Genomic DNA, 23,842 nt, shown 5'->3' with positions numbered 1-23,842 from the left:
TCTGGAAGAAGCAAGCATAACTTGTGTAGCTATAGATTAAGGTGTTACTCTTCAGTTTGCAATTCTCTGGCTGGATGTCTGTCACCAAAATATGGTCCTATTTGTTTAGAGGTGTCTCCACATACAACAATACTTTGTTACGTAGATTCATTTAAAAAAGCTGATGCAATGGTTTCTTATTACATAATCAAGCTTTTGCTCCAGTTTATTTCTGGCATTTTCATATGTGTGTGTGTATGTATATGTGCACATGCATATAAGTAGCGCTACATTTCATTATTTCTTTGCAGCCCAGTTACAATAGTCAGGGTAACAGTTGAATTGGGTGTTTCCACGTTGCACTGTATGGAGTTTTGATTGGGTTTATTTGTATTACAATATGGACTCACTGAGCAAGTGCATTATATGCATTTGCAGAAGGTGTTTGCAATTTATTTTATTGTCTTTTAGAGTATGGAAGGTAATTGAGATCCTGGGAAGAAATGAGTGTTTCTGACACATTTTTCTGCTTGCTGTGTCTTACTGATTGTGTCGATGTTTTGCTTGTATTTCAAAATCTTTATTTTCTGTTTTCATTGCTAACTTGCGTGAGGTCTGAATGTCAGACTCACAATAATTTGTGGTGTTGACAGCTTTTGTACGTCATGCTCCCTTTTTTTTTTTCTTTATATAGCATTTTCAGTATTGATTAGTGCGTTTTTAATTTACAGGATACTCTGTTGGAGCTGGACATTTTCTGACGCCAGCCAGTACAGAAGTAATTGGAGGGGCTCCCCAACAGGAGCAGACTGGTAAAGTAAGAGATTGTCTATACTCTTGGTTTGAAGAATATACCCCCGCATACCCACCCATGTTTTTCCTATTTAGATTAACGTTTTAAAAACAAGTATCAGATAGATATGATTTCTCCTGGGGAGAAAAGTTAAAGGAATGAGGGAAGATAGTCTACATAATGTTGCTGTGAACTGTGGCGTTAAAGAAGGGAACAGATAGGAAATATTAAATAGCTGTATCTTGTGATATTGTGTGTTGCTTTGCTGATTCTTTAGCACATCCTCTAGAGAAAGCATAGGGAAGTATTTCAGATTACAGTTTACTGAACTCCACTTACATTTTCTTTTCATTTTAGGCATACATCTTTAGCATTGATAAACAACTAAATATTCTGTTTGAAATGAGGGGTAAAAAGGTAAATCTTTCATACTACTTTTCTGCACCTTAGAACTTCCAGCATGTCTTCATAAAAACTAAACTAATGTGATTTCTTGTTTGCACACAGCTTGGCTCTTACTTTGGAGCTGCAGTTTGTGCTGTAGACCTGAATTCAGATGGCCTCTCAGACTTGCTAGTTGGTGCTCCAATGCAAAGTACCATCAGAGAAGAAGGAAGAGTTTATGTGTATATCAATTCAGGTTCTGTAAGTATTTTCTCTTAAAAATGCATGATAACACAGTCATTGTAGTATAACAAGCTAAGAAGAGATTTCCTCTCTCTTATCATACAGTACCAACTGTAGAACCGTGATGACAGTCCCAGCAGCACTGTGCAGCATACCTGCAAAGGCTAACTGTATAAACTGTAATGGCATCATTACTTACACTAGCGTTAGAACTGAGGACAGACTGATTTTGTTTCATTGTAACTTCAGGTGGTGACAGCTTGGCGCTACAGACTCTTTGCAGGCTCTTCCATTATCATGCTCACCACTGAGCTGGCATGTGAACAGCAACTTATTTAGCGCTTTGGAAACAAACGGGAAGTGAAGAATTTGTGTGCAGTTAGTGGTAGCAGTCAGGAAAGAGACTAGTAGTCCTCAGTTTGGCAAATAAAGTAACGGGACAGTTCATGCATTAGAATTTCCTTTTATTCTTTTTAAGGATCAGAAGTGAAAGTGTAATCACTATTTTTTGTGTGCAATTGAATTTATCTGGCTTTGTAAATTTTATCTTTGTATCTTATTTCCCTTCCTTCCTCTTTGCACCAATGTATTTTTATTCTCCTATATAAGCTTGCAATTAACATTCCCTTAACATGTTTTCCTTGCAGATAACTATCACTCCAGGATACCTGCAACTAACTAAGGCCCAAACAATAGCTCTGAAGCATCTACTGTTACTACTTTTTTAGCAAATAGGGTTTTCTCAGAGCCATAAGCCCCTGTATTCTGATACAAGTTTGCTGCTGTTTGCAGGTGTCTGCTATGGGAACACATTGCTGTTCTCTAAAGAACCACTTTCTGACTCTTTATTATTCTTACACTAAATACTGTTAAATATCTTTGATAATGCTCTCTTCTGCACCAAGTTGTTCAGCAGGATTACATATTGGCATCTAAAGTAGTTTTAATATTTTGACTAATATTCCAAGTCACCTGGAAGATGCTCTGTTAATCAGCTGTTGACTCTCTTTTCCTTTAGGAGGCAAAGATGGTAGAACTGAACATAGAGCTCAGTGGGAGTGACTCATATGCAGCCAGGTTTGGAGAGTCCATAGCCAGTCTAGGAGACATAGATAACGATGGGTTTGGAGGTAAGTATATAAAGAAAACCTCTTGGGTTTAATGCTCTCTGAGCATTGAACCGTTACAATATACAGAAGGATTATGAAAGTCTGAGAATACTTTCAGCTGGTGACTTGACCTTTCTTTTCTACACCACTGGTTTGAAATACAGCTGTTTCACAGTCATTGATGTGTAATACCAAGAGATTAGTTTCTGTCACTTTAACAAAGAGTATGAGCATAAGGTAATAACATCGTCTGTAACTTAGGCTGCTGGACCTCAAGTGGAATCCCTAATCCTGTTTTAGACATGTGAGACAATGGTTGGAGAAGACTCTGGCAATTTTGTAACATCATAAATAAAAATCACACGTTAAGCCAAGATCTGCTTCTGTGTCACCAACAGGAAATACTAAACACATGGCGATATCAAAAACAACCTGCAAGGTGGAAGGCTTGAGGGACTGCTTCCCAGTCAGGCTTTTAGGTGCCTCATGAGTTGCCTAGCATGGGCTCCCAGAGCAATGGGAGAGCACAGGGAAGGACTTTAACGGCCATGCCCCAGTATTGAATTCAGAATGTTAATGGGGCTCAGAGGGACCTTTTTCTTCCTGTTGTCTATACAGGAGCATCTGTTTCAGCCACCTATAGTTAGATGCCTAAACAGAAACTGAGAATATCCTCCCTCCCTGTCCCATCACCCAGGCTGAAACACCCTCTCTAAATATGGTGAGATATGCGTGGAAGCTTCCACTGATGTTGTTTGGGTGGAAGCAGCTCAGAGGGCAGAGACATTCAGTCTCTAGACTTTTGTCTAACTTCCATAATGAGCATAAAAGTAATAGAGACCAAAAAGAGAATGCCATGTGAAAGTTGGAGATAAAAGGTATTTTAGTTACAGAAAACAGATGAAAGGATGTAAGATGTGTCATAACACCTAGAATGACTCACACGACCTTCTACTTCCCTTCTGCTTCCAGTCAGACTGCCTGAAATCTATTTGCTGCAGAAAGCCCTATGGTTTACTGCTCTCAGCTTCTTTCCTTCTAAGACCATTCACCAGCTGTCCAGGTAGCCTGCAAAAACACAGCCAACTGGGAGGCCTCCAGCTAGTCTGAAGACAAGCAGAAGGGATGCGGCCCAGTGCTTCATTCATCTTGTCATGGTTTCAAGCAAATAGGAATGGCCAGTATTCCTGTCTGAAACACTGGCGCGTGCTCCCCTCCAGCAGAAGGACAGGCATAGGGACAGGATAAAAACGTGACAGATGTTTTCTGCTGTTAAAAAATTCATAGATGGTTTCAGTTTTTCCATCATCAAAACCTGGACTGTATACAGGGAGCTAATATCCTTTGTGCAAGAGCTGTCAGCTTTTTCTGGGCTGCATCTTTACCATGGCCATATCTCTCTTCATACTTCTGAATTACCCATTTTATTTGCAGTTATGATCCAGGGTTCTCCTTTCACTCTTCTCTTTGCTTTGTGTTCTTGGTCCTGTTCCGTAACCTGCAAAGCTTGGAATGGTCATTCTTTTGTTATCTGGTTTCCTTTTCCTTAAAGTAGTGTTTTCCAACCTACACCCCACCCCTTTGGTACCTGTTCCTCAAACTGTTGTTAAATCTTGTTTCTCCTGGTTTGCATTACCTTCACAATTTTATACACAAGTTTCAGGTTTTGCCCCCAAGCATTTGCAAACTGTATAGGAAATCCATGTACAAATGTAGGGCTGAGGAACAGAGCAATAAAATCAAATCAATAGCAGCAAAGTAATGTAGGTGTATGAGACGCAATGTCAAATGGGCATTCTAAAACTGCAGGGGGAGGCAGAACAAAGAAGTGGATTGGCTTTTGAAGGGAGCAAAAACATTGAAAAGTGGAGGCAGTACTGGGAGTGGTGGTAGGAAAAGAAATCTTGTAGGAAAAACAGCTGGAAGAAAAATACAAAGAGAAATGGGGTGTTAGAAACCATTTGTCTGTAGTAAGTAATAAAAAAGCCCAGCAGAGACAACTTCGTCAATGATCTAAACCATCAGTATCAGCCCTGTGAAGATAGTGGTGTGCGTGTTGTAGAATCTGACCTCCTCAAGAACATATGAGTAATTTTAATTAACACAACTTGACTGTCCTATTTTCATCTCGCCAATAGAGAGACATAACATATTTTATGTGCTTTAGACACCAAAGTACAGATTTAATCAATATGGATTCAATCAGAGAATTGTTCAGGAAAGCTAGATCGTCAGAGCGCTTCTTTTCTTGTGATTTTGGTTTGGTGCAGCATACAGTATTTCCGATTTGCAGATGGTTCAGTTTTGCTTACTTGCAAACGAAAGTTTACAATTACTAATTTCTACTAGTGACTTTCCAGATGATGTAATTAATCTCCCTCCCTCCCTCCCCGTTTTGGTTAATAACCTCCGGCTATTTGAACCATGGAGCTTTTTGGTAAGGGCTATTGAGGGTGGGTGGGTTGGTTTGTTGTGTGTCACCACACCCCTCTGGGATTAAATCTTCTAGGCATAAAACATACCCCTTTGTACAAACAAGATTCCTTCATTTTCTTGTTAAATGCCTGTTTAAGCCTGTTATCAGATGCTGAGCACATTTCATAGAAGAATAAATGGTTCTTTTCAGGTGGCAGAGTACCTTGTGTGATTTAATCCATGTGGGAATAGCAGAATGCAAGAAAATCATAGTTCCATAAATACAAGGCACTTTTTATTATTTTATTATTGGTTTTTTTAGAAAACTGTGATAATTTCGCTATTCTCCATGATAACCTCTTAAGGGTCAAAGTCAGTATTGGTATGAACAGACTTTGTCTTGAGCAGAACTGCTGTATTTGGTCCTTGTTTTCCAGAAACATAGTACTTAAGGCATTGGGTCAGATTTCTGAGCTGGTTTGTACTGTTCCCATTTGGTTTACATCTATCTTCAGCACTTTCAGTTCATTCATATAAACTTGGTCTGGCATTGCATGCATCACAACTTGGATATCTTTAACTCTTCCTTGTGTCCTAGTCAACTGATTTCTGTTAAATTGTTTTTCCACAGATGTAGCAATTGGGGCTCCACAAGAAGATAATCTAAAAGGGGTTATTTATATATATAATGGCAGGGAAGATGGAATAACACCGTCATTTTCACAGGTACACTTTTTCAATGAAAAATAATAAATGCAGAAAATCCTTGAGTTTAAATTTGAGAGGGTTTTCCCTTTAATGCTAAGACCATCTGGGGTACTTTAAAAGACTTCATAAATTTTTTACATAGTCTGTGATTTCCAGTCAGATAGGGTTTATGGGATATAACATTTGCAGTAGTTGAGGAATATTATTTTCAGAGGTATACTTTCACAGGTAAGCATGTAACTGCCTTCAGCAGCAGGATGGTTGTGCTAACATTTTTCATTGGAAACTGTAACTCAAAGATTAGCTTTCCAAGAATAATTTTGTCTTCTGGTTTTTTCCTCCTCAGAGAATACAAGGACATCAAGTCAGTAATTCTTTAAGCATGTTTGGACAATCCATAGCAAGTGGTGTTGATGCAGATAACAATGGTTATCAAGGTAGATTAAACAATTCTGTTTATTTTTCATTTTTCAAAGAATAGAGATATATATAGAACAGTTGTACTACTTGTTACTTTTAACAGAAGCAAAATTTGTTGTTATGATGACATGTCACATCTTGCATTTTGGGAAGGAAAAAAAAAAAAGATGTAAAGCTGAGGCCAAGCAGTCAGTTTTCAGAGTCGTCTATTATTTAAGGGCTGAGAAGGATATAATAGTAAGATTGTAGTGCACAAGAGGAAGAAAAATATAATTTTAATTTTTACGTCAGCCATCTCATCTGCTAATGTCACAGTGAGCTAGTTTGGGCACTGGAAGCGCGTTTGTTGTCAAGACTAGCATGCTAACCTAAAAATCTTACTGGTCTTCACATAGTCTGGATTTTGCCAGGAGTCACTGAGTTCCTTGACTCTGTCTGTGTGAACATTACATTAACCTGACTCAGGGCTCACAGCAGTGGATTAAGGCTGTTGTGGAGTTCTTGTGTGCATGACACAGAAGTGCTAATTTGGTGCAAAACAGCTTAGCTGGTTCCAAGTATATACTCATTGTTTTATACATATTGTCAAAATATATTGACATTTTGCAGATAGGTGTTCTGCCAGGACAGGTATTGTTGCCTGTTGTGCCCCTGTGGGTGTAAAAGCAGAAAGTTTTCATGAATTACATGTTGTATGCTCTGGCTATGTCAACAGAAAAAGTTACCCAGGTTAATCTGTAATGCTGGGCTAAGAAGTGGTGTACAAGTAGTCTGCTGTCAGGTCACCTGTTGTTTACTGATTTGGGAGTCACATCCTCAGAACCTTACATCTTTACTCATTTGACAGTTCACTTTTGCTACCTCATTTGAGAGGTATATATACTGTGTGATTTTTTGCCTTATTGCATTAATATTTTCCAGTTAGTTTGGAATAAATTTAATACGTTTTTTCTATCTATATGTGTAATTCCATACATATATAACAGTTATATATAAACTGAATTGCTTATGTATATGTGCACGTGTATAGCAATATTGAATATTTGGATTAAAAAGAAGGCAAGTACCTCCTATTTAGCTAACTCATCTTTCAGTATCAGCCTTTGAAATGTGGATTAGAAATCAAATTGTCACATTACCAATATCTGCAAGTCCAGCAAATTAAGCACGCAGTGTTAATGGAAAGTGGGCAATATTTGAGGAATCATCTCCTAGACAGAGAACACCTTTGAATATCATTAGCATATGCCTCCTAATAAATAAAGGGCAAATGGTGTTTTAGTGCTGTCCAAAAGGTGAATATGCTACAAAATGCTTGTACCTGAGGAGTAATTCCTATAGACAAATTATGCTTATTGATCTAATATTTTGTACAGATGTAGCAGTTGGTGCATTTCTCTCGGATTCTGCTGTGGTGCTGAGGTGAGTGCGCTACACTTCAGTGCTTTTAAAGACCATACAATTTAACTATATTTTTAAATGCAATTTAATAAAACTCAGTAGTATGTTTTAACCTCATGGTATTTTTCTTGGGTGTCTTGAACTTCAGTCATTAGGCTCTAGAATGCTCTACAACTGAAACATTTAAGTAAATGCCTTTAAGAAAAAGAAAATACCATTCTAAAACTTCTTGAGCCAACAAATAATGTGCATACAGCTATTTGGATTCTGAAAAGTGCAGATAGCTTAAAAAAATATAATTATAAAATATAAAAATAGATTCCATCAGAAATTGTTAGATTCTGCAGAGATTCTATAAGCTGTATCTGAAGTGTTTTGTGAACAGCCACTTTTTTCCATTCTTAGAACAAAACCAGTGATAATTGTTGAAGCTTCTTTAAAACATCCTAATTCAATAAATCGAACTAATTTGAACTGCGTGGAAAATGACCAGCCTTCCATCTGTATGAATTTGAAGATATGCTTTACCTATACAGGACGAGAGGTACCTGGTTATATTGGTAAGCTACCTGGAAAAAATTCTAGTATATATATTCATTTTAAATGCACCTATTTACAGACTAATGCTGTTGCCATTTAGCGGACCATTATTCTGAGTTCAGTATAAAATGAAAAATGTTTTTTTAAGCTCATAATTACCTTATAACGTCGAGCCATTACACTTGTATTCAGTTTAGAATAACAGCACATCCCTGTTACACATGTAACCAGAGTTACATGGCCTCAAAGAGATAGTCACATTAAAAAGGTGAGGTACTGTGAGGATGAAGGTAGTAGAACTCCAAGTTGTCTATTGCATCAACGATGTAATCTAAAGTTTTGATGGTAACAAGTTTAGACAAAGACCAATTTTTAGCTAGCTAGCTGGGTTGTGACACTAAGTAGTTTAGCTGAGGCTGTGCACAAGCACTTAGTAGTATCTTCACGTGGGTTTTGCAGCGGTACTAAAACAGTACCATCATAGATAGGATAATTCCGGTACCTGAATTACCTTACCTAACAGTGGTGTGATTTGATTCACACTCATACTTTTGAACTACGTTGTAATGGTGCCCTTTTAGATGGTGCCTTTCATAGCATCATCATAATCTGTCATTTTGATAGGTTTTTAAATGAGATAGCATGCTGTTAGGATTGACAAAGAAATAGAGTGCACTTATTCTGTGAATGCTTTCATTTACGTAGTTGTCCAGGGACCATATTCTGTTTTGCACAGGGCCCAACAGGAGTGTCTTGTCAAATTGTCTGAACTTTCCACATGCAAATGTCTGGGTTGTTGCTTTGCAATTAGGTAGGAATTAATGGGCTGTGAGTGTCTTTTCTTAATGTAGAATCAAATGGATTATTCAGCATGATATTCAGATGTCCTTTAGAAGCAGTCCTCCCAGACATGGACCAAACCATAGGGGAGTGCTGTAGGATGCAGTCTTCTGCTTAGCAATAAAGAAAAGACGTTCCCTTCATAAAGCCATGGATCGTAAAGACCATTGTGGAACATGATGTCAAAGAGAGGGAGCCCCATCACAATTACTGAAAAATACATCTTGTATTTTATTTTATATAATGCATATTTTGTTTTTGGCAAAACCTGGTATGGCTTGAAGCAATATCTATTGGAGGGAGTATTCATGGTGAGCTTATTTTAAATAATTCACTGTCTAAATTTGACTGTATTGCCTGGGTGCTTTTAACTTTCCTGTCACGTGCTCTATGTAAACCGCAAACAGCCCTGCAAATACGTGACGGGTAAAATTAAATTGCTTACATCTTCTGTATGAGAGTATACAGTATCCTTCAGGAACACATTATGAAGAACACATTCAACAATGAACTGTGAAGTTCCAAGTTCAGATCTTTTGAAATTCATGCTTGTTGTGAAAGATGAGCAGTTGGACTGGATTATCCTTGCTGAATTTGTATATTAAACTTTTCAACTAAAATAGGAAAGATTACAGGAAATTCTAGATACCCTGACTCAACTTTTGGCAGAGCTTAAAAAGTACTAGATCCGTGATGGTCTGAAACTTATTTGAAATTTGTTATCATAGCAATTCATGCTAACTTAAATAGAAAAAAACCTGTGAAGTTAAATAATATTTGTCAGTGTCTGTTGACTTACCTGTTTGTTGAAATTTTATGTCAGCCCTCTAAGTAACTGAAGCAGGTTTTCTTTAAATAGATTCTGGTAGAAAACTATAAATACGAGTTGACAAAACTGTCCTTGATGTAAAAGCATGTATCAGGGACCAGTCATGATGCAATCAATTTTCAGAGGGCTAGAAGCTTTCGTTAGGTATGGATTTATGTCAGAGAAGTTTTAGGCGCAGCATTTCAAAATGGATATTTTGGAATATACTTAAGGAAGTGAGTCAGAAGATGTAATTTCTATCATAATTTCATGAAAATTTTATCCCTTAAAGTTTTGTAACTTTTATTTTCCTTGGGTTTTATTTGGCAGTACTGCTTTATAATTTGAGTGTTGATGTGAACAGAAAAGTGGATACACAAGCAAGATTTTATTTTTCTTCCAATGGAACATCTGATACAGTCTCAGGGAATGTAAAGATATACAGCAAGAATACTTCCTGCAAAGATCATCTAGCATTTATGAGGGTAATGTAATTTTCAATATATATTGCCCTGTAAATCCTTTGTTCTTCTTCGAAAAGCACACCTGCTGCAAAAGAACCTGTTTGTTTACAATTGCATGACATCATTTTGGAAGTAAGATATTTGTGTTCATAACTTCCACAGGTAATGTATTTTAATTTTGATGCTTTCTCAGCTTTCTGTGGGGAAGTGAGTGGGTCCGCCATCTCATGTTGGTGAGAATGTGCATAATAATAATAAACACAGTGGTGCAGTAGGACATGAGCACTCTTGACACTTTTTCACCCATTTTTTATGGTTGACTTGGGGTGGTTTGGAGCAACCAAGAAGATACAGTATAACATATATTTTCTGCTGAACATTTCTGATGGAACTTTCTTATGTACTCCATAATGCAAAATCTTTAAACTTGTAATTACACAGAGAAAACATTTATTATGGGGTTTTTTATTTGTAACTATTTCAGATAATACATGTGTGGTCTTGGTCCCCTTTTTTACTGTGAGTAGATGAGGTAGACTCACCTGTTGAGAAAAGAACCCATTCCTGATCCATAGGAAGTGAAATGAAGATGATTGTTACAAGAGAGTTCGTGGTTCAACGTTTGTAGTGTTGGCTGGTTTGTGAGTTTGTTGTAAGGAGCCAAAAACTAGCAGGGTGAGAAGAAGAACGCTTGCTTGGAATTGTTTGACTTTTTTCCTCCAAAGGATGCAGCACTCACAAAGGGGAATACTCAGAGAATCAAGAGGTGGAAATAGGGTAGGAAAAGCGCTTGCGAGAGTTCCGTGAATGAATTTAGAGCTGAACAATATGATGAAGAAAGTGCATCGTGCTGAGGAAGTGATCTCTCTACTCCTCTGCTCGCGAAAGTGAAGCCTGCACAGACAGGTCTTTCTCCTGGACATATCAGCCTGAATCCTGGACCAGATTAGTAGCGAACGTGGTTACAGTTCTCTGTCTGTGAAGGACTGGAGACAACTTTGTTGTAAAAAGAATCTGCTGGTGGAAGTGCTTCAGAGGAGAAGACAGGCAGAAGTGCTTCCAGGGCAAATGGGCATTCAGCAGGAGGCTGTTGGAGACCTGCAAGGTGCCAGCTAGCCCAGGAGGTCTGTGTCAACACCAGTAACAGAGATGGTACCAGCTGCTCAGCAGGAGGAAGTTGGCTGTTGGTTTCTTCAGAAGTAGAGTTTGATCCTGTGGCAACCTTCCTTTGAAACTGAGGATAGTACTTGACTTGAAAATAAGTTCGTAAGAATCTGGTCAGTGAGATCCTAGTTGCAATAGATAAGTAGTTAAGACGTTAAGTAGTCTTAACGTCACTGTTGCCCTGGAGAAAGTGAAGTGTTGCATTCATGTTTGATGTATCTCTCTGAGGGATGAATGAGGGACCTGTCTTGAAAGTAAAAGCAACTGCAGCCGGGAGGGTATAATATTTTTAAGGCCATTCACTGGACAAGAGAGAATAAGTGATTCAGTTTATCAAATATCTTAGAAGCTTGCCTGTTGTAACAAAAATTTTGGAGAATAAATGGGAAGAACTGGAAGTCCTAAACCACAATCAAACAATAAAAACTAGCGGACACAGGGAAACCATGTTTTATTGAACTCGGAAAAAATTGACTAATCTCCTGTAAGACCTTATCTAAGGGGTGAAATAATTTTTTAAAGAAATGCTAACAACAGGGAATATTTAGATGTAAAGGGAAACAAGTGTAATAAAGAAAAGGCTAGGCAAACCAGTCCATTCTTTTAAAATCCTCGAGGTAGCAATTCTGTGACTTTTTGAAACAAACATCTATTAGGATGATGACTGGAGCTGGTCCTGCACAGAGGCTGGGAAACAGACTCAGTTTTCTCCAGCTACACAAAAACCTGCAGGGAAAGAGTCTTGCATGTATTTTTCTTTTTCTATCCTTTTACTTATTTTTTGTTTATGACACCATTAGAAGCAAATTCTTCACAATAAAGCTTCAGGGTAGAAAGGAAAGCTTATGTTATCTACTGGAAAATTGCCCAGATGCATCTCAACTGGTATTTGCACTTAAGTGAATGTTACTTACAGAAGCAATGGCAAATTGCCACTTACTTATAAGAGTTTTGTAAGCTGAGAGAGATCTGGCTGACAACCGACCTTGTACAGATTGCTGCACCAGCATCAGCAGGTATTTGTGTAGGAGGAAGGATATGATTTGGCTCATCACTTCCTATAGTCTATCATTAGTATTTTTTCTTCCATATAATTCAGTTTTCTTTCTAATTCTTTAATTAATAGCATTATAAGCATCTCCTTCCACCCACTGAGGTGTCTGTACTTGTACAAAGCTCCTGAAGTTAAGCAAGTGTGAATGTCTGTCAAGTACAGTCCTTGCAAGAGATGATCTATGTTTTATGTATTTTGAGTAAAGACTAATTAATAGCTAATTAGTATAATAGAAGTAATATAAAGCAGATGCAGAGAAGACCTTGTGGAAGATTATTATGAGCTAGATAATATGTGATTTGGCCACAGCAAGCTTGCAGATAAGAATTAAAGTAGTGGACATGTGGAGGGACAATCAGTGTCTGTCTCTCTCCTACACTTAGGGAATAATTTTATCAGGTTTGCTATTGTTAGTACTTGGTGCTTCAAGCTGTTCAGTTTTCACAAGTAGGTAGTTTGGGCTGTGATCTGCAACATTCCTACACAGCCAATTTAATGTACAAAATGGTCATTTATTGAGGAGTTTAATCTTTTTAACACAGAATAGGAAATAGAGACAGAAAAATAAAATGCAGTCATGACCTGATTTAGTAGTGTGTGGGATAACTCCTTTTCATTTCATACAGAAATACCCATGAGTTTTGCCTGGAATTATCCCACTGGTTAACTTTCTCCATTTTAGCCAACTTTTGCCTAATTTTCTATTTGGGCAGCGCAGCATTTCATAGGTGTGTAAGGCGGTATTATTGACAGAAATAGGTTCACTAAGACTTCTTTTAGTAATAGAATCTTCCATTCTGAAATACCTGATGCTGTCATTGAATGTAGTATGCTTTTGTGTTTCTGATTACCTCGTTCAGCGACAAAGATATCCAGAAAAGTACATGAGCCATATGGCATATGAAATTAACTTATATGTTAAAAAAATAAGTATTCCTGGTTAAGTTAGTTCTAGGGAGCCTTATAATCTTTAAAACATAAGCATACATGTCTTGTCTTATATGATTAACTCATTAGGTTTCAAATTTTCGTAGAAAGATGTAAGGGATATCTTGACTCCTGTACATGTTGAAGCAAGTTATCATCTGGGGCATCACATTCTACAGAAAAGAAATGCTCAAGAATTTTCACCACTTCAACCTGTTCTTCAACAGAGGAAAGAAAAAGATGTTCTAAAAAGCAAGGTTAGTGTATGAGTTCTCTTTTTTCAAATGCAGTAAGTAAATGCTCACGTTTTAATCTTCAGTTAAAAAAAGCTTCACACATCTATAGCATGTGAAGTAATGCATTTTCCAGACCAGCATCTAGTGCCTTGACCTTAATTAATAAATCAGCATGCTAAAAAATAAATCTCTGCAGAACTGTTATACAATTTGTATTATGATTATATTTTTTTTAGAAAAAGGTTATGTGCAGGGAACTTGCAAGAATATATAATGTTATATACCTCAGAACACACAGGTATGAAATTCACTCTTTGAAATATTCAGTCTTTTAAAAAAACTACACAGGATGAGTCACTTTCCAGTATAAAATTGTTCTTTAAGATTAATTCTGTGGTAAATGCACAATATAGTGTTGGTATTAATCTTGAAGTGTTTCAAACATGTTGCTGAAATATTAGTTCTGTGAAGGTATTGCTTTGTGTCTTCAAACACATAGTCTGTGGGGAAAAAGAGAGTGTATTCTGTATCCTGAAATGAGTATGAAAGTAACTTTTCTTCAAAGAAAACCCTTAAGAGTTAATAGACTTTTACTCTGACTTAAGCAAATGTCAGGATTCTATGAATTTTTAACTACCAAATGGTCGTAAACATATTATGACTTGTCACAAACAGTAAGCTTCATGTAATTCAGATACAGCTATCAGAAATCTGAGATACTTAAAAGCTCCTTTTAAATGGCATACTTTTCCGTTTCATCTTAATTCAGAATTTTGTTTTAGAAACTGCAGAGAGGAAGAGGGTGTTGTTGAACATAGTGACATATATGTGCTCTGTAGCATACTGATAACCAAGGCACGGACACATGCAACTCACGGTGTCTAGTCTCATCAAACCTTACAAACAGTATGGTAACTAAAGTCTGCGTAATGAAACTCTCTTGCAAAAGTTAATGTGCTGTATCATTGGAGAGACTGCAGAGACCTCAGTTCTGGGTCCTCTGAAAGACTCAGCCTTTTTTATGTACGACTATTAAAAAATCAACTGAACATATATACCCACTGGTTTAACTGTGAGAGACTGAACCTGGAAAGCCTCTCCATCGTTATTCTGGGTGCACAGAACATGTTTGGAAAATGGCCTGATTGAATTGTTTTTGGGAGCAAAAGCCATTAGCCAATTCCAGATACTTGGTAACAAGGTGGTAGGTTTCTTTCTTTAGAAATACTTTTACTCACTATAATATGCATGACACACTAAAGTGCTTTCTTTTTTTTTTTATTTGTCGTTTATAGTTTGTTTTTGCAAGATTTTGCTCCCAAGAAAATTGTTCTGCTGATCTGAGAGTTTCTGGAAAAGTTGCTTTTCTGAAGTATGTATAATGTGGCTTTCGTGTTTTGAAAGAGGGTCAATAAAGATTTTATGTAAATTATTCCTTAATCTTTTGTATGTAAAGAACATTAATTTGCAAAAGTAGACTACGGACTCCCTGAGAAAATAGGGGAAGTAAAGCTGTGTTTAGTTAAGAATATTTTGAAATCATAAATCTTCCAGGAAATGTAACAGAAATGTATAGAATTGAAGAACTGTTCTTGCATAATTATAAGACTTAATAGCTCATAAAATGTGCATTTTTCACAAAAAGGTAAACTTGTATTCTACACTTCATGTATAACTGGGCCAAGATACAGTGCACAATGCGTACTCAATGTGTAGACATAACTACTGTTAAATTGACAAGCTATCAATTATTTCTGCTGCTCTTATGAAGATACTGTTCTTGCAATGTACAAAGAAGATACTTCAGTTTTGTACTGAGACATTGTTATAGTTATTGTTTCAATTATAAAATAATTAGGTGGCTCTTTTTCCTCATTTACTTAAGAATATTACATCTTCAGTTTTATACTGCTGATTGAGACACCAGATGGTTGAGTATTATGTGAGGTTTAGACTTCTTTTCTCTACATGAATTAGCTCACGTTTTCCACAATTAATTTTGTTTTGTGATTTTTTTTCATTTACATCGCTAATTTTTTTTGATAATGCCCTTTAGTATGTTTCCATTTTTCCCATTCTTTCCAATTAGGTATCATGTCTAAATCCTGTTATTATGTAAGGTAATTAATGCACTTTCAAAGTATATCAATACAGTTATTGTCTTGCAGGATGTGTATTACAGCAAGCAATACTTTGAGATATATTTCTATTTAGCATCATCTTTGGAAAGTTTTAAGCCATGTACCATCATTTCTGTTCAGAATGGATTTTAATTATTCAATTTTAAGTTCTATTTTATCATCTCATCTCATCCTTTTCCTTTATTACTTCAAAGCAACAAATCTGGGTTGTTGGTCAGGAAAAAAGAGAAAATGTTCCTGTTGTGAATCTCAGCTAGTTAGGTATTTTGTGTGTGACCTGGATTTTCCTGTGTGATTTATCATGTTTAAAGTTGATTCTACTTTGATCAGGATACTAGGTGAACAACCTGAAATGACACCGCAAGATGGTGACAATCACGTAATGCTGATTAATCACACCCATGTGATCCTGAGCAGAAGCTTTTTCGTCTTCATAATTTCAGAATAAGATTAGTCTCTTTCTCCCTTCTTTTAACGCGTGGCCTGTAGCCTGAGTCTTAAGCTCTTTCATTTTCTTAGGCTTGAAGGTCATTTTATTGGAATGGTTGTGAACTTTTTCAGAAGGAAAGACTGTGCAGCATTTCCATTTGTGACATGAGCAATGCAGTTTTGTAAGCAGTTCAGAGCTCTAAGAAAGGAAAACAGATTACAACATACCCGCTTGGCATTAGGTACCAGTAGCAGATTTTCAGTGTAAATAAATAGGCTAAACATCTTGATAGTGTGAAGTATCACCTTAAATTACATTGTGTCCCTAGAATCTCAATTAAAAACTAGTTAGCTGTGAAGCGTTGATTTATTTTGGCTAGACAGAATGCATTCGTTATCCTTGAGCAGCAAAGCAAACACTTTTAGTCTTAAAAGAATGAAATCAAATAGGGGTGTCAATGTGATGCTTTACTTGCCGAGTTGTGATTCTTCAGGTACACGCTATCATGTTTTGTTTCAATTGCTTAGGTTTTGGCCTGCTCTGTATATTTCTAGTCTGCATCATGCATTTCTTAATGAAGAATGAAATATGATTACCGGGGAAAAGCTCTACTTCAGCTTTGTTGTAGTCCCAGATGTGCACCTGGTGCTTTTGTGTACTTGTGTGTTAAGCTGGGAGGCATCTTGGTGACAGCATCTTGTTAATGAACTTGCCTTTAATGTGTGTAAGAGGACTGAACGTAAGCATATAACTAGCAAAACAACTTTAAAATTTAACCTGAACTTAATCAGGCTACTGAGATGTTAACATTGTGTTTTTCTTTAATTCGCTTTTGTCTCGGAAACTATCTGCTTATGCAGTGCTTTTACCTTCTGTTGCTTTTCTAACTGCCAGCTTCTTTCCCAAAGGTGTTCAGTGACTAATGCTTTGGTTTCAAGCCAGAATATCTGATAAATGTCTATTTCTAGGAAGCCTTTCTGCAAGTCTTAATTAAACTTTAATGTCAAGCTGAAGTTTACTTCTAGCCCCCCACAGGGTGTCTGTACTTGTAACATGATTATAGAACACCACCCAGATCACCAGATAGGCATGCTCACTTGCCCTCTTTGTGACCCGTTTCATATTAACTCAATCCTATAAGTTTGAGTACAAACAATGAATTTTAAAGTAATGTCTGAACATACTGCAGCAGTAGCACATTTTTATTCTAGTGTGTACAGGGAAGGACCCATCTTGTAAGAGCCAGAAACAAGACTGCTCTGGTAGCAATTTTCTTGCTCTCTCATTAATAACCTCAGGCCTTAAAAGCACAGTACTGGGGCTGACCATCATATAACTGGTGTAGTACCTTCAGTTACAGGACTGAGTAAAAACTTTCCGAATGATCTCCAGCTGAGCTTTGTCAGAACTGAATGACATGAACTAATAGAACAGTGCAGGAAATTTTTTCCATACAAGCTGTATATGGAATTACTTTTCACTTACATTATGATAATTATTTTTACAGGCCTTATGATAAGAAAACTTACCTCGCTGTTGGAAGTATGAAGACTGTATTGTTGAACATTTCTCTGCTTAATGCTGGAGATGATGCATATGAAACTGTCCTCCAAACTCAGATCCCCAAAGGTCTTTATTTCATCCGAGTTTTAGAATCGGTAAGAACAAAAAATCTGTCTAAGAATATTCCTTTGATATTTTTATTTTTCAGCCAGACATTTTTCAAATTAAGTTAATGGATTTTTGAGTTTCTTTAGATACTGACAACCTACACCACCCACCCCCCAAAAAAGCTGACAAAACTCCACTTTTTAAATTCTCAGACTTCTAGCTACCTAACCCCTGTGCAATTTAATCAATACAGGTAGCTTTAAATCATTTCAATAACAGGAAGTGATGGTAACAACTGGAAAAAAAAAAGTTTTCTAAATTTATTTCAGGATGTTACTGCTACTTCTTGTCTGATGATCATGTTTTTCAGGGATCACAAATATGTCATTGAATCTGCTCTTTCTCAGATACATAACCTTGTGAAGAAGTCACAAATCTAATTGTTCTCTCTTTCCGCCTTCTTAAAATACTGTTCGCTGTATAGAATTCCCCTGATGCCTTCCAGAGGCTGGCTTAAAGCTTGAGTGGGTCTGGGTCTGGGTCTGGTGCATGCACCTTAGCTCCACTACTGGCAAACAGAAGATGAATTAACAGTACACAGTACTCGATACAAGGATATGTTAAAGTAGTCATGAATGATACAGGCGTTCCGTGTATTTGCCTCAGTGAAATAACAAACACCTAGTGCAGGGAAATATAAATCACCCAGTTTCAGAGTGTGCGTGTAATCTGAAATGTCTGAAAAAGCAATTTTATTTTAATCATTAATAATTCGTCCTTTATTTTAGGAAGAAAAACAGATACATTGTGAAGTATTTGATAAAGAAATTCATGCCGTGAAACTTGTGTGCAGTGTTGGTTATTTATATGTAGATCACAAAGCAAAGGTAAGCTCAGTTTCAAGTTCCTGGCTTTAAAACCACCCTAAATATGAGGATTTTCAAGGGGGTGCAGGAAATGTCAGGTTTCAGTATCTCTCCTTTATTCCCAACGAATGTCTTTTATCATGTTGTTAACTGAATCTCTCTGCTATTTTTAAAATTAGTTGCTTAAACACTCTCTGGAATCATTCATTAAGGGGCAACATTGTTTGTATTATGTATCAACTGATTGTGCTTGGCTTCCTAGGCGAGTGAGCTGACTGAGGCCATGAACAGATGTGTTTGGTCAATAGAAAGGGAGTAGAAGCCACAAAAATCCAGGATTTTCTTCGTTCAGATTCTTTTAGAGCAGGAAATCCTAAATTATTTTAATAAAATACTTTAACTGTGTTAAGACACACTATCATTTGATATAAAGAAAATTTTATTTGTTCTACAGCTGGATTTTAGTTTCCTCTTGGATGCAAGCTCATTTACCAGAGCAGAAGATGACCTCAACATCATCATTAATGCTACCTGGTAAAGTATTATAAAAACTGCTCAATGAAAAATACTACTTGCTTTAGAAATCAGAATAGGGAACACTGGAAAGACTCAGCAAAGCACAATTGCAAGAAAGTACATTGGTTGCAAATCTGTAGAGAAAGGGAAATTTAAAAAAACCAAACAGATAATAGATATTTAAATAATGGGCAAATTTCTGCCTGTAGTTCTTTTTACTGCCTGCCATGCTGTTACCAATAAAATGTTTTAATAAGCTGAAAGGTCTATTTAATATTTGGTTGTAGAAATGGTGCGTAGCATACGATGATGCCTTCAGTACTCATTTTTCTCTCATTGTGTTTTTATAGTAAAAACGAAGATGGAAACATGTTGCTGGATAACATGCTAACTTTAGCTGTACCTCTAAAATATGAGATCGAGTTAAATGCTCATGGGTAAGTCAGCTACTGCTATACCTATGCATCCGTAGAACTGTTACTGTTCTAAATTCCCAAAGTTTTTAAGCTTTTAAGCAGAAGCATGAGGTAGCTGAAAACTCCTGGGAATGAGATGGCACAGCTGTCCTGGAGTCTGACACATAGACTTCTAAGATTCTGTTTCCACTGCTCTGTGTTGAGGCTAGTGACACCTATAGTGCTTTGAATTTGTGTCTTTACAGACTAGTAACTTTTTAAGAACTGGAATATTTTTTGTAGAAAGATATTTAATAAGAGCACAGCAGGTTCTCAGATCCCTTTCTTAACAATGACCATATTCTGCGTTTGTTGTGGGGCATAGTTTTGGGTGAGGATTTATGACTGTTTCAGATTCATCTGCCCTTTTACAAAGGAAAGAGTACAAAGGCAGAGGACTTCTATTCAGTGTTCCTAGATTTACTTAAATGCAAACTTGGGTATTTTCTTAGAACCAATCTTAGGGGAGATGGCATGGAGCAGAAAGTTACGCTAAGGACATATAGCAATTCTGTTCATTAACAACTTCTAAACCATTGTAGATTTGTATCACCAGCTTCGTTCATTTATGGAACAAATGAGAAAGATTCACCAGTTACGTGTATGAAGGAGAATATTAACTTCACTTTCCATGTAAGAGTTTTTCTTTGTATACCTTATTATCCTTGTTTGGAAGGTTAATGCTTAGATTTCCAGTGTATCTAACAGCAGTCTGCACAGTCAGTAAGGAAACTTCTTAGGAGTACAAGGGCGTGGTGAGCAACTTTTGTGCATTAGTGATGGGAAGTGGCTGTTAATCACGCTTTGAACACTTTTTTGGCCTGGACAATCTTCTGCTGAATGGTCAGAGAAAAAGCACAAGCAGGTACCATGAAAGTGGTAGAGCAGTTTTGACTTGCTGCTTCTTCCATTAACAAACACCTTAAAAGGAATTGTCTTACAATAAGAAAAAGGAACTAGAAGCTCCTTATAAGAGGGATTTGTAGGTATCAGATTTGTCTCCAATGGATTAAAAGCAGAAGGTAGACATCAGTCTCTCCTAGTTCCTTTTGCGTATTCCCCTGGAAGGCAGTCTGTGTGACCTCAGCGTAGTCATCGTAGATTAGCAGTACTTAATTATTTGGTTCAGAGAAGCGAAGGGTTCAATATGCCTACAGAATGAATTAAGGAAAATGTTACAACTCCTAGCAGAATCCACTTTCATGACAGCGTAACAATGCAAGTGCCACCCCATTCTGTGAAGTTTTCTGTACTTACACTTCATATATACATTTTTGTTACTTGAATAGCTACCATGAATCAAACCTTTAAATGTATAACATTTTGCTCCACAAGGTTATAAGTGCAGGACCAAGCATGGCTCCAAATACAAACCTGGAGATAACGATACCCAACGCGTTTCCACCCCATGACTTCAAATTATTCAACACACTGGATGTCAAGGTAAGTATGGGCTACTTAATATAATTTTATTAGCTGTATGAATTCTGTGAAAAAGAGAAGTAGAGCACAGCAGAACTAGGCACTGTGTGTTCAATTTGTTAGCTACAGCGAAGCAGAGTGAACAAGAACAGAATGATCTTCAGCCCTATGTGTTTTAGAATTCTGAAAGTAAAATTTACATTTCTTTTGAGCTTCTTGCCTTTCAGAAATCTGTATTGTGATTATTATCTGATGTTTCAATTCTAACAGTGATGATGTTGTTTTTATTTCCAGACAACAGTTGGACAGTGTTCCTATAATAAATACCCCAGAAACTGTAGTGCAGCAGAAAAAAATGAAAACATATTAAAGGATGTTGTCACTTTCTTTTCAAAGCCTGCTAAGAGACAAATGGTAAGGTCTGTCATTTGGCATCAGTGGGAAATAAATGACTATATGAATGAGCCTTAAGACAACAGTATATCTTATCTAATGAGGTCACCAGAGCATTTGTGGTGGGACCTGTGATAAGTTCATCATAGTCATAAGTGACTTCAGTGACAGAGGTGGGAAGTCAGATGAGAAAGGTGATTAATGGCACGTCACTGAAGTCAGTGGGGTTGACAGTCACCTACGAAGAACAGCCGAAGGGCTGTGTAACTGAATGAGTGGGCAAACAGAATGGCCGATGAAATGCAGTAACAAATCAAAAATGATGCATGCGGGGAGAAAGTCTTAATTTTAATTACATGAAGTGGGCAGATCAAATATTCATTGCCTTTTCCACATAAAAAAGTGCCATCAAATGTAACTAATAGGAACCAGGTTGAGAAAAATAACGAAAGTAATGCTCATGGGGAAACTTCTTGCTGAAGGATGTTGTGAATGCTAAAAATAAGGGAAGCGAGACTACACAAGTTAATGAGACTGAAAATCACTAAGAATTACATAATATATGGAAATACTTTTTGGCTCAGGAAGTTCTTATTAAAAATATCGGGGGGGCTGGGAGAGTATCATACATGCCTGGCTTGTTCAGGCTCGTCCTTCTGTACCTGCTTATGGACCCTGCTTGAGATCAGACACTTGACTATGTAGTCCAAACCAGAACTGCTATCCGAGTGTTACATTTTAGGGGGTTTGTTCTTACAGAAATCTGTGTCCTGAAACTAGTGTTTGATAAAGTACAGTCTTGTTTAATCTTAAGAGAAGCTGGACATTTTTAAATAAGTCAACTTGAGACTTTAAATAAGCATGTTACAAGGAGCATCAGCTAATGATTGAGAGACAGCCTGCAGTGGAATATCAGATCAGAACTTGGGCACTGCAGTCTTGGACAAAAAATATAATCATGTGCAGGCTTGCTTTTTTGTCTTCTCCACAGCTGAGTGAAATGGTGCTAGCTGTCAGTGTAGAGCGTAAGGATCAGGCAATCGTGCTGTTTATACTGGATATCATATAGTCATTGTCATTTATCATTTTTGATAATAGCTAATTTGAATTAACAGCGGAAAAGAAAATACAGCCGAATTATGACAATTGTTACTTTTCAGTCTAAAAAAATTTGAATTTTTAAGAAAAATGACCTGTTGTCTTCTATAACAATTAGGTTAGTCCCTTGTACTGTTCCTTTAGAACCTATGGATTGACAGTGATGGAGGACAACCTAGTTCCATCCTGACTTTTCAAGAACAAACATGGATCTTTTTCTGTTACTCAGTTCCCAAGTGTCTTTAAAGATAAAACTTATCAACTTTATCATCTTAATCTTTCCCTCCCTTTTATAGTACTGCATGAAAAATGATAGCCTTTGCTTACAAATATATTGCAAGCTTGGAAACATGGAAAGCGGAAAAGAAGCAACCATTCAGCTGCAACTGGAAGCTACTCCTTCACTTTTAGAAATGGTAATACACGCATTTTTCATACTTGAGGGGCATATTTCTAGTATTCTCTGCATATAAATTCTAGGTATTAATATTATTTTTGCAAACAGTATGATTAAATCCAAATCTTTTAGGTGTTATTTTATGTTTTCAATGCTAAGTCTCAAGGTGATACATGAAAAAGGAAAACCACTGAAAAATACGTATCTTAAATTATCACTTTATAGTATGTATTGCTTTGCCTCTTCTGGCTGGGTTATGTAGAATTAGAGAAGTACAATTAGGAGTTGAAATTAAATCCTAAGAAAAGCAGCGTGGATGTGGACTTAGGTAAAATCCAGCTGGGCTTCATTCCAGATTCTGGTACTAATTTGTTTTGTGATCAGAAAAAGGCAGCATTGCATCTTTGTGAGATTCTGTTTTTGTGAGCAGCTGCGTTACCATTTTTGCTGGGTAGGAATTAATGTGTTGAAGTTATTCTTTAGAAGATGGGATTTAAAATTTTTTAATTTTTTTTTAAGGATGATGCATCAGCATTGAAATTTGAGGTAAAAGCAACAGCCTCACCAGAAAAAAATGCAAAAGTTATTGAACTCCACAAGGACAAGCAAGTTGCATATGTAAGAATTCTTGTAATGAATTTGTGATAAAGTAGAAAAATGCACAGCAATTAAAACTGTGGAATTCTGTCCATCTCTATAATGCTATATTTATTGCCTGTGTAATTACATAAGAATGTAATTAATTTTCCTAGTTTGTTTTAGTGTCTTTTAGGGGAAAAAAAATAATCTGTTAGCACTGAGCTTGTTTTCTGCTTTCCAGGTCTATTTGGAAGGAGTGCACCACCAAAAGCCGAAGTACCATGTTACTGTGCTAATTATTGGAATAGGTTTAATAGTTGGTGTTACCTTGTTTTTGCTTCTTTCATTCCTATTATGGAAGGTAGGTTTTCAGTATTTCTCAGTTGTTCTCAACTCAGGAATTCACAGTGTTGGTGGATCTTTGGATCTAGGTTAAAGGATAAATAATA

The 23,842-nt window shown here is 36.8% G+C and overlaps 1 protein-coding gene across 1 annotated transcript in view; it reads left to right on the top strand.

The window, feature by feature from the left end:
- Window positions 1–23,842, top strand: part of ITGA4 (integrin subunit alpha 4) — a 40,165-nt gene that overhangs the window by 13,383 nt on the left and 2,940 nt on the right. Inside the window, exons 7-27 of the mRNA XM_080400258.1 lie at window positions 711–796; window positions 1,130–1,189; window positions 1,280–1,417; window positions 2,418–2,529; window positions 5,555–5,649; window positions 5,978–6,068; window positions 7,428–7,473; window positions 7,858–8,012; window positions 9,971–10,125; window positions 13,357–13,506; window positions 14,781–14,857; window positions 17,564–17,714; window positions 18,456–18,554; window positions 18,988–19,067; window positions 19,400–19,486; window positions 20,047–20,137; window positions 20,840–20,947; window positions 21,221–21,340; window positions 22,714–22,833; window positions 23,334–23,432; window positions 23,635–23,754. Coding sequence (XP_080256384.1) covers window positions 711–796; window positions 1,130–1,189; window positions 1,280–1,417; window positions 2,418–2,529; window positions 5,555–5,649; window positions 5,978–6,068; window positions 7,428–7,473; window positions 7,858–8,012; window positions 9,971–10,125; window positions 13,357–13,506; window positions 14,781–14,857; window positions 17,564–17,714; window positions 18,456–18,554; window positions 18,988–19,067; window positions 19,400–19,486; window positions 20,047–20,137; window positions 20,840–20,947; window positions 21,221–21,340; window positions 22,714–22,833; window positions 23,334–23,432; window positions 23,635–23,754 — 2,240 coding nt within the window. The remainder of the gene's footprint in view (window positions 1–710; window positions 797–1,129; window positions 1,190–1,279; window positions 1,418–2,417; window positions 2,530–5,554; window positions 5,650–5,977; window positions 6,069–7,427; window positions 7,474–7,857; window positions 8,013–9,970; window positions 10,126–13,356; window positions 13,507–14,780; window positions 14,858–17,563; window positions 17,715–18,455; window positions 18,555–18,987; window positions 19,068–19,399; window positions 19,487–20,046; window positions 20,138–20,839; window positions 20,948–21,220; window positions 21,341–22,713; window positions 22,834–23,333; window positions 23,433–23,634; window positions 23,755–23,842) is intronic.

The sequence above is a fragment of the Falco punctatus genome (assembly GCF_963210335.1).
Source record: "Falco punctatus genome assembly, chromosome: 8".
In the NCBI taxonomy this organism is placed as follows: domain Eukaryota; kingdom Metazoa; phylum Chordata; class Aves; order Falconiformes; family Falconidae; genus Falco; species Falco punctatus.
The sequence above is the reverse complement of the archived record's forward strand: the minus strand, read 5'-3'. Positions and strand labels throughout refer to the sequence as shown.